This window comes from Diorhabda sublineata, chromosome 3 (genome assembly GCF_026230105.1).
Source record: "Diorhabda sublineata isolate icDioSubl1.1 chromosome 3, icDioSubl1.1, whole genome shotgun sequence".
NCBI lineage: Eukaryota > Metazoa > Arthropoda > Insecta > Coleoptera > Chrysomelidae > Diorhabda > Diorhabda sublineata.
This window is the reverse complement of record NC_079476.1, coordinates 30420222-30436153: the sequence shown is the minus strand read 5'-3', so window position 1 is coordinate 30436153 and position 15932 is coordinate 30420222. Positions and strand designations below refer to the sequence as shown.

The following is a 15932-nucleotide window of genomic DNA, read 5'->3' as shown; positions in this document are numbered from 1 at the left end:
GCGCGTGGGATAATTTTCATTGACTATCTTGAAAAAGGAAAAACTATCAACGGCGAGTTTTATGCGAATCATGCAAAAACGGCCGCATTTGACTAAGAACAAAATGTTGTTTCATCAAGAAAATGCACCACATCATACATCCGTTATTATTAAGTTTGAATTCCTACCTTATGCACCCTATTCGCCAGATTTAGTAGCTCCTCGGATTATTTTCTGTTCCTAGACTTAAAAAAATTGCTTGGTGATCAAAGATGTTCCAACAATGAAGAGGTGATGTCGGCAGTTAATGGCTATTTTGAGGTGTTTGACGATTCTTATTATAAGAAGGGTTTTGGTGTTTTTTTTTGTTGGGCTTAGTACTTCTGGGTCCATCCTCGTAATCATACTTACACGTATATTTTATTGTACGGCAAAATTCGATATTTTCTCTGTATCACTTATATCATTCTTGGGGATGTAATAACATTTGTTTTAGTATTTGTTCCCAAGCAACTTGAGCACGTGGACTTCTTCACAAGTTATACGCCTCCGGTGCCATCAGATCCCGACGTTAGAAAAGCACCAGAAGAGTTAGAGGAAGAGATGAAGAAAAACGAGGAAGCATTGGATTCTTTAATATACATTAGCTTAACGTGAATATTTTGATGTTTTTTCTAATGATCTTTGCAAAAATGTCCACGTAATTCTAGGTGGCCTAAGCACGTGATATTTCTAGAGTTACCTCTAGTATGTATTTGGGATGACAAAGAAAAGTACTGGACCAACAAATATATTCACGATTTAAAGCACAATGAAGAGAAGGGAACGTTATCATTTAGATCACAAGTTTTCGGAATCTTTGGATTAGCTTCGTTGAAATATAGTAATTTACCATATCAAGCATGGGAAATAAAACCAGAAGAAAAGTAAGGAATCAATCCATTGTTCATTTATATCTTTTCGAATCTATTTCATATCTTCTCTCTCATATTAAATGCTTTATGATTCAAAAATTGTTCCAACTAAAAACTAATACTTTTGCTCCTGTATATAACTATTATAAATTAGTTCCGATAAAATTCCTCGACAAATCCGACACTAATTTGTAGTTTTGTCTATTTTTTGAATCACATAAAAAATAGACCCAAATGGTGTTCATATTTAACACGAGTCAACAAAAAAAATTTTTTTGCGCATGGGTTTTATTTAATATATTCTGATTATATAAGCATATACTTAAAAAGAAATTTGATTAGAATTTGACACTGTTTGATTTATGCGCCCAATCAATGTCGTTATCGGGTGCTATTGGTGTAGAGAAGAGAAGAGGACGTGTGAGCAGTGTTTCTTGCATCGCTCGTTGTATACGACAGTTTGTATTTGAATATTACAGAGAAATAACGTCTTTCAATCATTTTTCACTGTATCAATCTGTGTAAAATGGCTACAAGTAGTTGTAAACGTCACCAAAAACGCCTTCAACTATTGTCATCTCTGACCCAAAATAGGAATGTTTATAAAGAGTTGAGAATAATGAGCTACCATATTTTTATTTTGCAATTTTATTTTGTTTATTTTTACATAAAAAAATTTGATCTATTGATAAAATTATATGCGGCCTGCAGTCGTCCATTGTTTCCGCCGCCCGCGTACCGTGCCCGTGCTGCACACCTACTCGAATTGGACTTGACTTTCATAAACCTTCAATGGTAAAATAGCTCCTAGGTGTTTAATTAATATTGGCAGTTATTAACGACACACCAAATTTGAATATCAATAAATTTTTTAAGTTGAATAGTATATAAACCAAAACATCAGTAACCTTTCAATTACGCTGCTTACAATATTAAAATAATAGATAACTATATTAAGGCAATGTAAAATTTTTATAATTCGAGACGACAGCTAGGGTCGGAAAGATTTTTGCATATCTCTGTGACTCGAAACAATCGGGTCACAGAGAATCCGATTGTTTCGATCAGTTTCCGAATAACAGGGGACGTGATCCGGATAACTCTCATAATCAGATTAACCCTATCATAATTCTTGAAAAGCCCTATTAAAATATGGGAACTGTAAGTTTAATAGTCCGGATGAGAGCATTACTGGAACGTAACCTTAATATGCTTTTATATCTTCCAATAATATAAAATTTTCAAAAAGTAGTCGATGAGGTTTAGAGCACGTTTCTATGTGACAAAAGTCGAGAATTAAGAAAAAATTATATAACCATAAATTCCCCGGCAGGAGAATCGTCCTCAGTAATATTCGGTCTCAGTTAAAATATATAATAACTGGTACTTGGGGTGAACAATTAATATTGAATTGGACGCCACCAGCTTTTAAACAAACGACGTTAACAATTAATCAAAAAACGCGGAAAATCTTATGAATTAAATTAAAAACGAAAAATTGAATAATCTAAAACTATTCCCGGAGACGATTATCCAAATTAATATTTATTGCTAAGAACAATAAAAAGAGTTTCAGCAATAATAAATTTATTGAAAAAATGGTAAATTCTCATCCAAAAGAGCACAACGAACTAAAGCAGTTATAAATTGGAAATAAATCAGATAAGACCGGGATGGTTGCAGCCCTCAACTAAATTCGCAGTTATTAGAGTGAGTTGTATTTTTAATCTGTTGGTTTGAAACTCTCAACATGGCAGCTGAGGACGGAAACGGGAACATAGATGGAAATTACGGAAAAAGGAACGAGTAGAAAGAAGAGATTTGAATGAAAGGAGCTAATTCTTCAACATATAAGAAAGCTGAAAGTGTCATCCAAAATTTTCTTAAAACAAAACCATATAAATTTTTGTTAGTACAATAAAAAAAGCAAAGAAAAACTTACCAGCTTACCAACTTACCATATAAAGAACAAAATCACCACAAATTTACTTTGATAGTTATAGTGTAAATGGGGAAAAATTCGATTCAATTTGGATTGATTTTATTGAATTTCTCGAATAAAGTGGGAGGTCAACAAGCCGAATGGCATGTTACAACTATTGAAAGTTATAAAAAGTACATAAAACTGAACATTTTAATTTCTTCTAGCTTTAAAATACATTATCTATTCTAGTTATTGAATAATAAATTATAATTTGTTTATTGTAGTGGATCAATTAGTATATCGATCACATCGGCAATATTGATTTTTGACTTCAACATTCAAGATGGGAAAATATGTCTAATTTGGGTACAAAATAGTCCAAATGATGCTTTGAAAGCATACATTGGAAAATACATGAAACTATATACGCTAAAAAAGGTAAGCGATTAAAATTCTATGGAGTAACGGGGGTATTACGGAATACCCCTTTAGTTTTTTGCCAATATTTTGTAAATTAAATGAGTTTTTGATAAATAATGGGAATCATGACTGTGTGAATGTGTTTTTCATCTTACCGTATTTGGACCAAACAAAAATGTTTTTTTTTTCTGAAGTTATTAAAAATAATCAAACAAAACACTTGTATCGTCACTCCACAAAATTGCAAACATGTCTTTCTCTATAACGGCACACAGTTCGAGAACCCAAAAATTACATAGAAGACACTGTTTCCAAACCTCGTCCTTTGTGTTTTGCGAAAACACGGAGGCACAAAAAAACATTCATCATCTTCAGACGGTTGCTTGGCTTGGCTTAATCACCAGAAGAATCAGATAAGGAAACCTTATCACATCCTGAGCCATCAGAAGAGAAGTATCTGACTAACTGACCTGTTGTTTTTTCTAGTTTTAGTTTCTTATGCTTGAACTTTACTAAGACCAGTTATTGCATTGTTTGCTACAGGAGGGCTATTTTTTTCTTTGTAAAACTTCTTTTTTACCTGACTTTTAGATTTAGGTGTTTAAGCAAGCGAGAGTGATTGCTCTGATTCATCTTTATTGAGAGCCGAGGTTATTACGTCAGCTTCGCCGGGTTCCTACCCTCTGGTTCCTAGCCAGAGGGTAGCAATTTCTTAGTCAAGATTAGCAGTGGTTGAATTTCTTTGAGAAAAATTGCACATTAGGAAATTGTTCGAATTCTTCTGCTCACGGCAGTTTAAGGATTCGTGTGCTTTTATGCCTCTATGATGGAATCTTCGTTGGTGAATATATGTCTGTTTACAAGAACAATGCGGGCTTGCTAAAACCATTCACAGCTTTTTTTAAATTGACATCAAATAATTCACTAATATCAAAGTCATTTACTGGACGGTTGTTTATTTGTAACAACTGACGAATTTTCTTGTTATAAAACGTTTTGAATAAGCCTATTGTTGTTTTATCTAATGGCTGGATCTTGTGTAACCGTGTGGTAAGCAAATTATGGTAACAAAATTTCGTTTTGCAGTTATCACAACATTTAAATTTCTCGTATGGCACAGATGGCCATCTAATATTAGAAACACAGTTCTTTCAGCAGTAGGACGAACGTGTTTAAGAAAGTGATTGAACCACTATGTAAATATGTTAGTTTGAATTCAACCGGATGGGTGAAAAGCGAATGATGTACCGGTTGGAGCGTCTTCTTTCAACGTTTCTCTGTAATACATAGTCCAGTCTCATCGACATTAAAAACCCTGTCTATTGTCAAGCTGTGTCTCTTCATTTCTTATATCAAAAAAGGCACCGACAGATTCCTTATTAAACTCCACATCTCGTGAAATAAAGGTTCTAGTAGTCTTCTCAATCTCAAAACATCTGGATATTTTTTCTGAAATTGAACAACCAATCTTTGTCTGTTGATTCGTCCATCAATGAAAGAAAAAAGTTTATTGTTTCTTCTTGCAAGATGAAAAGCAGCATTGTGGACATATCTTCGTGTCAATCAACAAAAAGTCCATAGTCGCTAAGAATAGGTTTGCATCCTAATTTTGTTTTAGACACGATTTTAGGATCACCGTCTTTTTAAGATAGTCGAAACAGGGTTGAACTAGGGACCATAAAATCTTTTTAAATATCCCAGCTCGCCTTCTCGAGCAGCAGTTACTGCTTTTACCATATGACCTTCATCCCCCTTCAGGATTTTTATCATTTTTCGGTATTTCCATAAAAAATACACATGATCAGTTAATAAAGTTGTTTTATGCGTACTAGCTAAAAAATGTTCTTTAGTTTGAAAGAATATGTCTCATAACCACCAGAAATTATGCTACATTAGGAGGATAATATGGAATATTCTACATCAGCCTTCACGAGCACTTATTGGTTAATACCGAATAAAAAATCACAGAGCTCTTATATTGAAAGAAAAGTCATACCAATATAATAATATAAATTTTTTTACACATTCAACCAAAAACAATTTTAAAAACTTTTAAAAATAGTCAAAAACGAATAAAACTACTTTCTATAAAATTATTCGCGACACTTATTAGATATTTTTATCAATACTTGAGGTTATGTTGAGATTGTGCCAAATTTTTTAAACAGGGTTATTCTATATACCCCCGCTACCCTTATTTGAGATAGTGACAATTTTAAACGCGCGTCTCAGGCAACACAAATTCACAATGATTTGGTGGATATATTACGTCCCAAGCCCGATCTTGTACGGAGTCGAGCTTCGTACAATGAATTTGTACGAAGTCCGATCTGTACAAGCCATTTTGTACGGAGTCGAGCTTCGTACAATGAATTTGTACGAAGTCCGATCTGTACAAGCCATTTTGTACGGAGTCGAGCTTCGTACAATAAATTTGTACGAAGTCCGATCTGTACTAGCCATTTTGTACGGAGTCGAACTTCGTACAATGAATTTGTACGAAGTCCGATCTGTACTAGCCATTTTGTACGGAGTCGAGCTTCGTACAATGAATTTGTACGAAGTCCGATCTGTACTAGCCATTTTGTACGGAGTCGAGCTTCGTACAATGAATTTGTACGAAGTCCGATCTGTACAAGCCATTTTGTATGAAGCCGAGATTGGCGGACTTCGGACAGAGATGATTGTACGAAGTAGACTCTGTACAACGCTGGTTGTACGGAGTATTTTTATAATAGTGCAAAAATAACTGAAATTTTTTCTTATATAACATTTTGTTACGAGCACGTCCCCGACATTGGCTTCACGGCCAGCCCGTTCTTAAATTTGGTGAAATTAGTTTGAGGTTAGTTTTTTATATATGTTTTTATCACAGCGACGATTTGTTGAAAATGTTTTTTTATTCATTTGTTTTGTTTGTTAATTTTCTAGAATTTTTGAGATAATCGTTTTGGATATAAAAGGGTTTTTTTTAGCAGCATTAGTTAGTTTATAATAAATAGTCATAATGCACGGAACGACATAAAAAAGTAATAGATAAATTTACTTAAAATATATAGGTTAGTTAAGTGTTTGTGAGTAATTAATTATTGTATGAGTTAGTTTAGTGTTAGTGTTTAAATAAATTAAGTGAGTAAAAGGCAGTGTTTATAAATTCACGCCACCGATAGAAATAGTATACATATATAAGAAAAAACATTACAATGTCATAAATAGGTTATTAAGAAGCTGCTAATTATTTTTGTGTATGTTTAATGTCGGTCCAGGAAAGTTACTGATTAATATGGGTTCGTTTGAATTGATAAAATTTTTTAATTTATTTCAAATTTATTGTTAATAACTTTTGTTATGTTTGTAGAAATTGCAATAATATACAAGGGTTGCTACTTAAGTTTTGAAATAAAAACAAATATTTATAGCTTGTATATGGCTTTATTGTTTTTCAAACTATTCTCAAATGAGGTCAATATACTTTTACATGAGTTTGAACCAATTGTCGATTCCGATTGAGGTACTTCTAAAACATGTGATTTGAACACATCAACCGCTTCTTCGGGTGCAGAAAAACGACCTCGCAATTTATTTTTAATCTACGGGACTAAGAAGGAATCATTGAGTGCCAAACAAGACTGTGCGGTGAATTATCGATGTTTTGACTGTCCAATAACGTTTTTGTTTGAACTAATGTGTGAAAGCTTGCATTGTCATTGTGGGGAACACTTCTAGCGAATAAATGCTGATGTACCATTCAGAGTTAACCATTCAAAGTTGTTCTAATGCAACGGTTGTGACATGTCCAGTTATTCCTAAAAAACTGATCAAAAGTCGAAGCGAATATGAAAATATTGAATATCAAAAAAACTTTTATGTTAAATAAATACTATTTCTGAAAAATATATAGATTTTAGATTCTATTTTTTTTTAAACAAACAAATTAAAAAAAGAAAATACAGTTATATAATAAAACAACCTTTTCAAAATCCAATGAAATTTGACAAGTTCATTTTTTCAATGTATATATATTATCAATATCAAACATCTTTAATATATTAATAAAAATAATAAATTAAATGATAATAATAGGAGCTATTTACAATAAATCTATTACAGTTTTATATTTCTATTTACTGTAAATACAGATCTGTCTTTGTGAGAAGGGTCAAGCCGAGTAGACCCCACATCTCATTAGAGGCTCCACTTTCACGTGCCTTTATGCTCGCGTTTCCTACCTTCCCTACTTCCATGTAGACAGTCGGGTACCAGTGAACATGAACTATCACATACCAAAATGGTAAAGAAATCCATGATTTCGTGATGGAAGATCCACGTGTGACTATTAGACAAATAGTTGAAGATTTAAGCGTCTGATACCACGTGGTACATACTATACTTACTGTCGAAAGAAATTGTCTGCACCATGATTCGTGAGTTTAAATGTAATAGACAGTTCTTGTTTAGATGAAAATGCAGGTGGAATACCCTTACACAAAAATGTTTGATGAATATGAAAAAAGTTACTGCAGGATAGGTACCACGAATGTTAGCAGTAACAAGTAAACTTGAAAAGATAGTCGTCTTTGAACACAATATAGACAAAACCTAGAAAATTTTGTTCAAAATTAGCAATAATATATCAACCATGGACTTATCACTATGATGTAGAAACCAAAACAAAACATCGGGTTCCACCACAGCCGAAAAAATTCAAGATACAACATTCAGCAGGCAAAATCGTGCTGTAAATCAGTGGTTTGTACAGATTGTACATTTTTCGATGCTATGACATCGATGGAAAGAATCCGATAATGTGGAGACTATTTTGAAAATAAAAATGATATAAAGTTCTTATTGAAGCGAAGCAAAGGGACTAACTCTTGTAAATGATGTTTAAAAGACGCGCAAAGGACGTAGTGATAGTAGTTAGACTTGTATAAATCTACTATTAGAGTAATTACCAATTATTACTTACATTCATTATTGTTATGAACATTTCATGATAAGATTTATAAATAAATAAATATTAAAACAGGGATTAGTATTTTTACCATCTCATCGTAATAATTTCGTCGTTCTGTTGTTAATAGGAATAAAGAATGGATTAGAAATACCTCTATGATGCGGTTGCTTAGCTGCTAACTAGAAAGAGTTTTAGAAATAGTTTTCATTTACAAGATTTGTGTGAAAAAAATAATATGTTTTACAGGTATTAATAGAGACGGGTATAAACATATTTCCTGAACACGATGCATTTTGTTACGTTGAAGGTGAGTTTCCTAAAATTTCGTTTCACGTATGGATTGACTTACTCCAAATTCGAATCCATATAAATTTTTAACAAGATCTAGTACTTAAAAATAATCTTGTAACGTTTTCTTCCATTTTTTCAAAGAGAGCAGATCACGAAATATTATTTATCTGAATTAAAATGTGACAAATGTATGATATTAGTAGAGGCAACTAAAACAAAATAATGAAAAAGGTAATAATGAAAAAGAAGTAGAATTTTAGTAGAGTTAAGAGCAATATGTGATTGAATAAGATTTACGAAAAGACCACAAGAATCTTGCATGCTCGGCCTTGTTCTTGCGTAAGTCTTGAAGTTCACGGACATCTTGCATGAATCTTGAACTGCTGGGTTTTGGTATTGGTCTTGCGAACCTAAAGCTGATCTTGGTTTTGATCTTGATATAATTGGTTTGTAATAGACCCATCGTGTCCCACTAAGCACTTCCAAAGGCCGATCTATTTCAAAAATCAATCAGACACTTACTGTTGATCCTTCTCTGATAGTAAGACTTGCAAAGGTGGTTCAATTTCGCATGAGTTTTGAACACTGTCTGGTTGAAAGGCCAGTCACTAGTCTCATTTTGTCCGAGAGACTGGGAACTAAGTCATGTAGGATTTTTTGTACTCTAGCGTAAGCTTATACCACACCAATTCGGCTATTGTTGTTTTTGTAGCGGCTCCATGTATAAGAAGAGAGACATGGACGTGTATCTATGGTGCCAACTAAGTATCTTCCGACCACATTATGTCACAGTAAATAGCGCGTTAGCGTGTTTTTAAAAGAGAACAATCTGCTTATGTTGAAATATCCTCTACAGAAGTCTTCTCCGTCCAAACCTTTTAACAAGGAGCCATCCATGTAACAGGTAGCTCAATTATTGAATATGGCGGGCTTGGCGTCCCTCGTAGCCCAGTCATATTAGGAGTTTCACCTCGAAATAAAACATAATAAGCTGAAAATTGGTATAAACCTTTGTTTTGTCGTTCTAAATATTGTCTCAAAAGTCACCATAGCTATCGTGTCCGCGTCTTAAGATATTGAAGGTCGAAGGTCATAAAAATTATAATTATTAAACAATGCCCATTATTTATGTACTAATTACCAATTATTTATATTTAACTATAGTATATTATCAATTATGGATTATATATTTTAAAATAAAAAAAAAACAGTAAGGAAATACAGATTTTTATTCATCATTAAATATGGCTTATTATTCATTTATTAAAATGTGAGCTGATTATGGAAGCTAGTTATCTACCTTCTTCTCTGCTTTGAGGCAAGCTTGTCCATTGCACTGGCCACAAGCTAAAGAATATAGTAGCTCTGATTTTCTGCATCCACAGTGGGACCCACAACCATTTTAGCAATTGCAAAATATTATGTTAAGTAGTTCGGCTGGTGCTGGAGGTAATAATGTTCTTATGGGCTCCAGGATTTCATTTTCAAGTATCCAGCCCCATTCTTGAGGTTCTAAGTTCTAACTACGTTTGAATTTGATATTAGACTCGTATGATATATTGATGAGCTGTTACACTTGTTGGTGGAAGTATTGACAATTGTACAAGTTTATTTAGTTTCGTTAATTTGATGAATTTTTGGAGCGTTTTATAATACCATCCTGATGTACACTCCATTTTCAAATAATGTTTGTACGTGGCAGTTTTCTTATTGAAATACTTCCATCAGTTTATCCGAACAGGGAATTTTCTCCAATGCTCTAGCAACATTTTTTTTCCTCTTTTAAACAGCGCAGAAGTCGTTTCACAGCCATTAAATGCGTGTAAAATTAAATGTGCTTTTTAATACGAGGATATTGGTCAACACTTGTAGAATAGTAAATTTGTGTTTTAACATTACCTTTGGCAACTTTTGTAAAGAAAATTCCCTGTAGATGTGATTGAGTATGTCCATTTAAAGTCAATATCTTCTCCTATGATGACGGCAGTCATGACTATACGCGTCCACTCTTCGCGCTCTACCCCAAAAATGGTTCGTTGTATGGAAAAAAAGTTTAAACAAAAGTTGTAGAGAAATTTATACTCTACAGCTTTTATAATAAATACAAATCTCAATTGAACAATAGAAATCGAGATATTCGCAAAAACCCGATTTTGACAACCTTTGACCTTATCTTAAGACGCGGATACGATAGCAATGACGACTTTTGAGACAATATTTAGAACGACAAAAAAAAGATTTGTACCAATTTTCAGCTTATTTTCTTTCATTTCGACATGACTGGGCTATCGTCTATTTTTATCTCACAGTAATGTGTGTCCTTAATGATGATGATGAACAATGATCCAAAATGCATTTCGTTGAACAAATTTAATGGGTTGAACACCACCACATGGGTTATAGCTATAAATAAGAGCAGTAAACATTATTTCTCAGTCAGTTCCGGGATATATACGTAATATTAACGAGCTTTTGATTTCTTCTTATGAAAACAGTTTTTGTGAATGGAACAACTAAATTTTCTTCTGTCCAAAATGAGTAGTCACGTACGTACGGTTGACTTTTCTTCTGTTTTTGGTAGTAAAGAAAAAATTGTCTTGAAGGCTTCATGTTTTCTTGCAGGTTTTTCTTGCAACTTGACTTTTCCAATTCGAATATATGTTCAATTGAATTTCAAGACATATTTGTTGTAAAATTTCAGGTTGTTGCGAGAAACAATGGCCGATGGAAAAGAATCTTTACTGTAATATGGCAGCCTTGAGCGGCTGTTTTAATTTTGCATGGTCCAGATGGAATTTAACACTAGGTAGAAGAAGTATCGTTTTATTGATGAGAGAATACTCGTTCGATAAATCAAAACAAGTAAGTTATAAATCAAACTCTCATTATATTTTTTAAATGGTTGGATATCCCCCACATATCCCCTCAAAATAAGTTCAATAACATATAGCACCTCCTCTCAAATAGTGTCATAAGTCAAAAAAACCACCAAGTAATAAGCGTTTGAAATTGATTCTTCATTATCAGTTTTTCCGCACTAGAAACTATTAACTTAACATTATTATACATAAGATTTTCAAGTTTCTTAACACCAATAATACAACAAAAGAGATTTTCTAATTTTTTGAGTTACGACGCCAATTGAGCGGAGGTACGATATTTTTTTCTAAATTTAAAATTTTTGTTAATTCTGGATGTAATGCAACAAAATTTATGTTGACTAGTGAATTGAATAATATAAAATTGTCTTATTTTTCAGAAAAACTATTCAACTCTTCTAGTTACCCCTACTAATTCTACAATAATCAATTGTACGGAAGTTAGTCAAGAGTTTTCGGATGAACCTGTAGAATCAATCAAGGTGACGACAATAAATAATTTTATCCACGACTATACACGTATACGTATGCTTTCTTGACCTTAATAATACCCGTTAATCACGACTGTGATTAATGAACCTATTAACCACTGCTGACAGATACAGATATGGTTTTAGCTATATTATATTGTTTTGGTTGGATTTTATCATCCAAAACACTACTATTTCAATTTTGTTCTGTACACATAACAAATTAAAACAATTAATCTTCCTAGACTAGAAACGAATCTGCAGTTTTAATGCAAGGAACATTGACATTGAGCTATCCGCTAAATCGAATATGTTTATCGTAAATTGAAGTACCTTTTGAAACAATATAAATTTTATTCAAAACTTTGATAGTAATTTGATATTTTATGTTAAATTATGTTAAAAACCAACCAAAAATATATACAGAAAATGAAAATGCCTGTTTTTTAACACCACCAGAAATTAGAGAAGCTGCTGAAGTCGCCACATTAAATTTATTCCAAAAATGTCAAGGAAATTGTATAGTATGGCATATGAATTTTGAATTGACAAAAGTAATTATTAATTACTATCCTCTTGTAACAGCATTTTTGTGTTGATTATTATGAAGATACTATACGATTATTATAATAATTTTGCGATAACTATATTGAAATTAACAATAATTTATTGTATGAAATATTTGTTTCAATAAAATAATGGTGTATCTAATATTGTAACAAAATTTTTCAGCAAAAAACTTCAACAAAAATATTTAGTAGTCGTGGATAAACTATAGTAATCTACCCGCGTAGAATGAGTTATTATTCATTCGGTGATTTATGCGCACATGGCAGTAAACTTCACCTCGTCAATAATAACCTCCATCATACACTTGTTAATAATATACTATTATTCTATTTTACTATACAATAAACAAACTATTTTTCTCTGACAAGCTATGATGATTTAGGTACAGTTTTATTTTCAATCTACCCCCACGCCTTTAACTTAAAAACTTTTTTTGAAATTTTTTAAAACATATGAGGCATACGTGTTATAGATAGTTTAAAAGCAAACTGCTTAGCTATATCTATCTATTCAATTTTTCCAAAGTAACTCAATTTTTTTTATTTCACAATAAAACATAGTGAATTGGAATTTTAAGAATTTTTTCAAATATTGTTATTAAAAAATAATACAGTTCCGTATAATTACTATCCAAGATTTATACTCAAGTACCTTCATTATACATTCGTGAGTAATATACTATTAATTATGCGTAAATTCAGTCATGTTCTAAATATACAGTTTTAAAAAAAATAGTGATTTTCAAAACTATAAAACCTAGGCTCAACAAAAATAAGGAATACTTGAGTGGGAAAGGAAAGTTGTAAGAAAAATTAAAGAACGTAGAACTCCAGAAATGCTGAGGAAAATCCAAAAAGTGGTACTGGATGATCGTCGACTGAAAGTGCGCAACAAAACAACAACAACAGCGACATGAAGATGTTACCATCGAGTGTTTGGCAATGTTTCACAGAAATAAAGATGAATTTTTGCGCCGTTTCATAACCATAAATGAAACGTAGATCCATTACACCCGAAACAGAAGTACAATCAACATAGAGAACTGAAAAGGGAGAACCGGCTCTAAAGCAGACAACAAAGTCCGTTCCATCTGCAGGCAACGTCATGTCGTCGGGTAATTTTCATTGGCCACCTTGAAAAAGAAAAAACTATGAACGGCGAGTATTATGCGAACTTATTGCAAATTTTGAGCGAAGAAATCAAGCAAAAACGGCCGCATTTGGCTAAGAAGAAAGTAATGTTTTATCAAGACAATGTGCCAGTTCACAAATCCGTTCTTGCAATAGCCAAAATGATGAATTGAATTCCTACCTCATGCACCTCATTTACCAGATTTAGCTTCTCCGAACTTAAAAAATGGCTCGGTGGTCAAAGATTTTCCAACAATGAAGAGCTTATATCGGAAGTTAATGGCTATTTTGAAAAGTTTGGCGATTCTTATTAAAAAAAGGGGCATCGAACTTATTGACAATCGCTGGGAAAGGTGTATGTGTGTGTGTGAATGGCCAGGTACTTCTGAGAAAATCCTTGTATAATGAACAGAAAACACTCATTAAGGAAGTAATTTAGTTCTAAATTTTCAATAAAAAGGTTTTGTAGTTTTTAAAAAGAAACAATTTTGGAAGGGAATATTGAGAGGTTTAGATATCGATTTAGCTGTGCGCATAACACATTCGTTGCATAACTATGTTACAACTTTCAAAAATATTCAATTTCTTAAGTTTATCCTGAAAATTCAATACTCTGAATGGATTATGACGATATTTGCGTTCAGGTGCTTAAAAAACTTCATATTGAATATAATTTAACTCTTAAATCAATACATTTAGTTTATATGGAAGGGTATTTTCCGAAAAAGGAATCTAATTGTTATCTTCTGTTTCAGTTTTCCGCCGATTTGTACAACTTAATGAAAACAATTAGTGGAATTGCAGTCAGAAAAAAAGTTGGAGAATTTTCCAAATTAAATATATATACAGTTTCCGAATTCTTGATAGCTACAAGAATTTTGAGTTTCTCATAAATTTAAAAATAAAAAAGGCATAAATCAAACCAGAGTTTCATTTCTTCCGAAAAAAGAAAAAAACTTTAATTACGGTCATCATATTGTTAGTTTCCACAATCTTTCGGAAGTCCTCTGTCAAAATTTCACTTAAATCTGAGAGATAGCTTTAATACCATGCGAGGAAAAATACTTTGAACATCATTTTTTCGTATACAATTGATAAATTACCTATATCCGTTCTCTAATACATAGTGATTGTCGATTTGAACTGAATAACAATATTCTATGATAGACTTCGTACAAGTCCGCAGTACGGAAATAATTTCTTACTTAATAAACACTGTCTGACGGGCGTTTCGATAACCAAGTTGTCGTCTTCAGAGGCTGAAGCTGAACTAAAATCTATCAATTTTGTACTAAATTTTATGTGTGTATGTATCCAATAAAAATTGTTGGATGCATTTGAAAGCAATCAAATTTTTAAATGTAAGAATAGCTTGAATAGGGACAATGGACATATTGCTCACAGCTCACTCTATAGTTTAGTAGTTGAGGAATAAATGTGAAGATTCTCGCCAAGGAAGTTTTCCCACTAGAATTATTTTTCAAGGCAGAAGGTTCATTGAGGATAAAATTTAGTATAAAATAGGTGAGTCAAGTTAATAGCTTTCAGTTCACCTTCAGTCTATGAAGACGATAACTTGGTTATCGAAGCGAGTGAGTGTTGGTGTAGTGGTAGTATAAACAGTGTGTTCAGTATTGTTTCCCCTCCATATTTTCTGGCGGCGATAAAGCTTGATGGGAAATAAGGGTAGGCAATATAGATCACTAGAATTTGAGGATAAGAGAAGACACGATAACTCCAAAAGTCTTATTTATAATTGCATGGAATACGCATTGTTAGGATCAATATTATAGCACAGTTAGAATATAAAGTCATAATGGAAATGTGTCTAGCAATTATTCCAGCAGTATGTTTTTATCATATTTCAAACTTTGGTGCACTACACATTACTTGACTAGCATCTATTACAAATACAATTGCTACTGGTATACCATCTTCGCCACAGGAAGGGGAAAGAAAATCAGTTATACTGATATAAACTATAGAATCAGCTGAATTTGGTGAATAGTACGTAGTGCGGTTCATAAGTTCTAGGCCTCGTATAGTAAATAGAGTAAAGTCGCAAAAAAATTTATAAACGCGTCAGTGACAAGTCTCAACTTTACAAAACTTTACAAGCTTTACAAAAAGTTTCAACTTGCTGCCTCAATCCATTTTACTATAGTAGAGCTGCAATGACCACTCAGTCAAATTATTTTGAACAATGTCTCAAATTGACTTTCGCGCTGTTATAAAATTTTTAACTTAAGGATTAACTCCAACACAAATCAACAACAGAATAGACGGTAGCTATTCCAGAAAACATTGAATTAGTGGAAGAAATTGTTTTGAGTGACCGGCGTCTAAAAATAAAAAAACTGCAACACAGACCGGCATTTCCAAAACAAGTACTCGAAGG

At 32.6% G+C, this 15932-nt stretch overlaps 1 protein-coding gene across 1 annotated transcript in view; it reads left to right on the top strand.

The window, feature by feature from the left end:
* Positions 1-14427, top strand: part of LOC130441753 (dynein axonemal intermediate chain 7-like) — a 45914-nt gene extending 31487 nt beyond the window's left edge. Inside the window, exons 13-19 of the mRNA XM_056775539.1 lie at positions 476-632; positions 690-905; positions 3102-3255; positions 8441-8501; positions 11187-11347; positions 11745-11846; positions 14290-14427. Of these exons, the coding sequence (XP_056631517.1) occupies positions 476-632; positions 690-905; positions 3102-3255; positions 8441-8501; positions 11187-11347; positions 11745-11846; positions 14290-14427 (989 nt within the window). The remainder of the gene's footprint in view (positions 1-475; positions 633-689; positions 906-3101; positions 3256-8440; positions 8502-11186; positions 11348-11744; positions 11847-14289) is intronic.
* The last annotated feature ends 1505 nt before the right edge of the window (positions 14428-15932 follow it).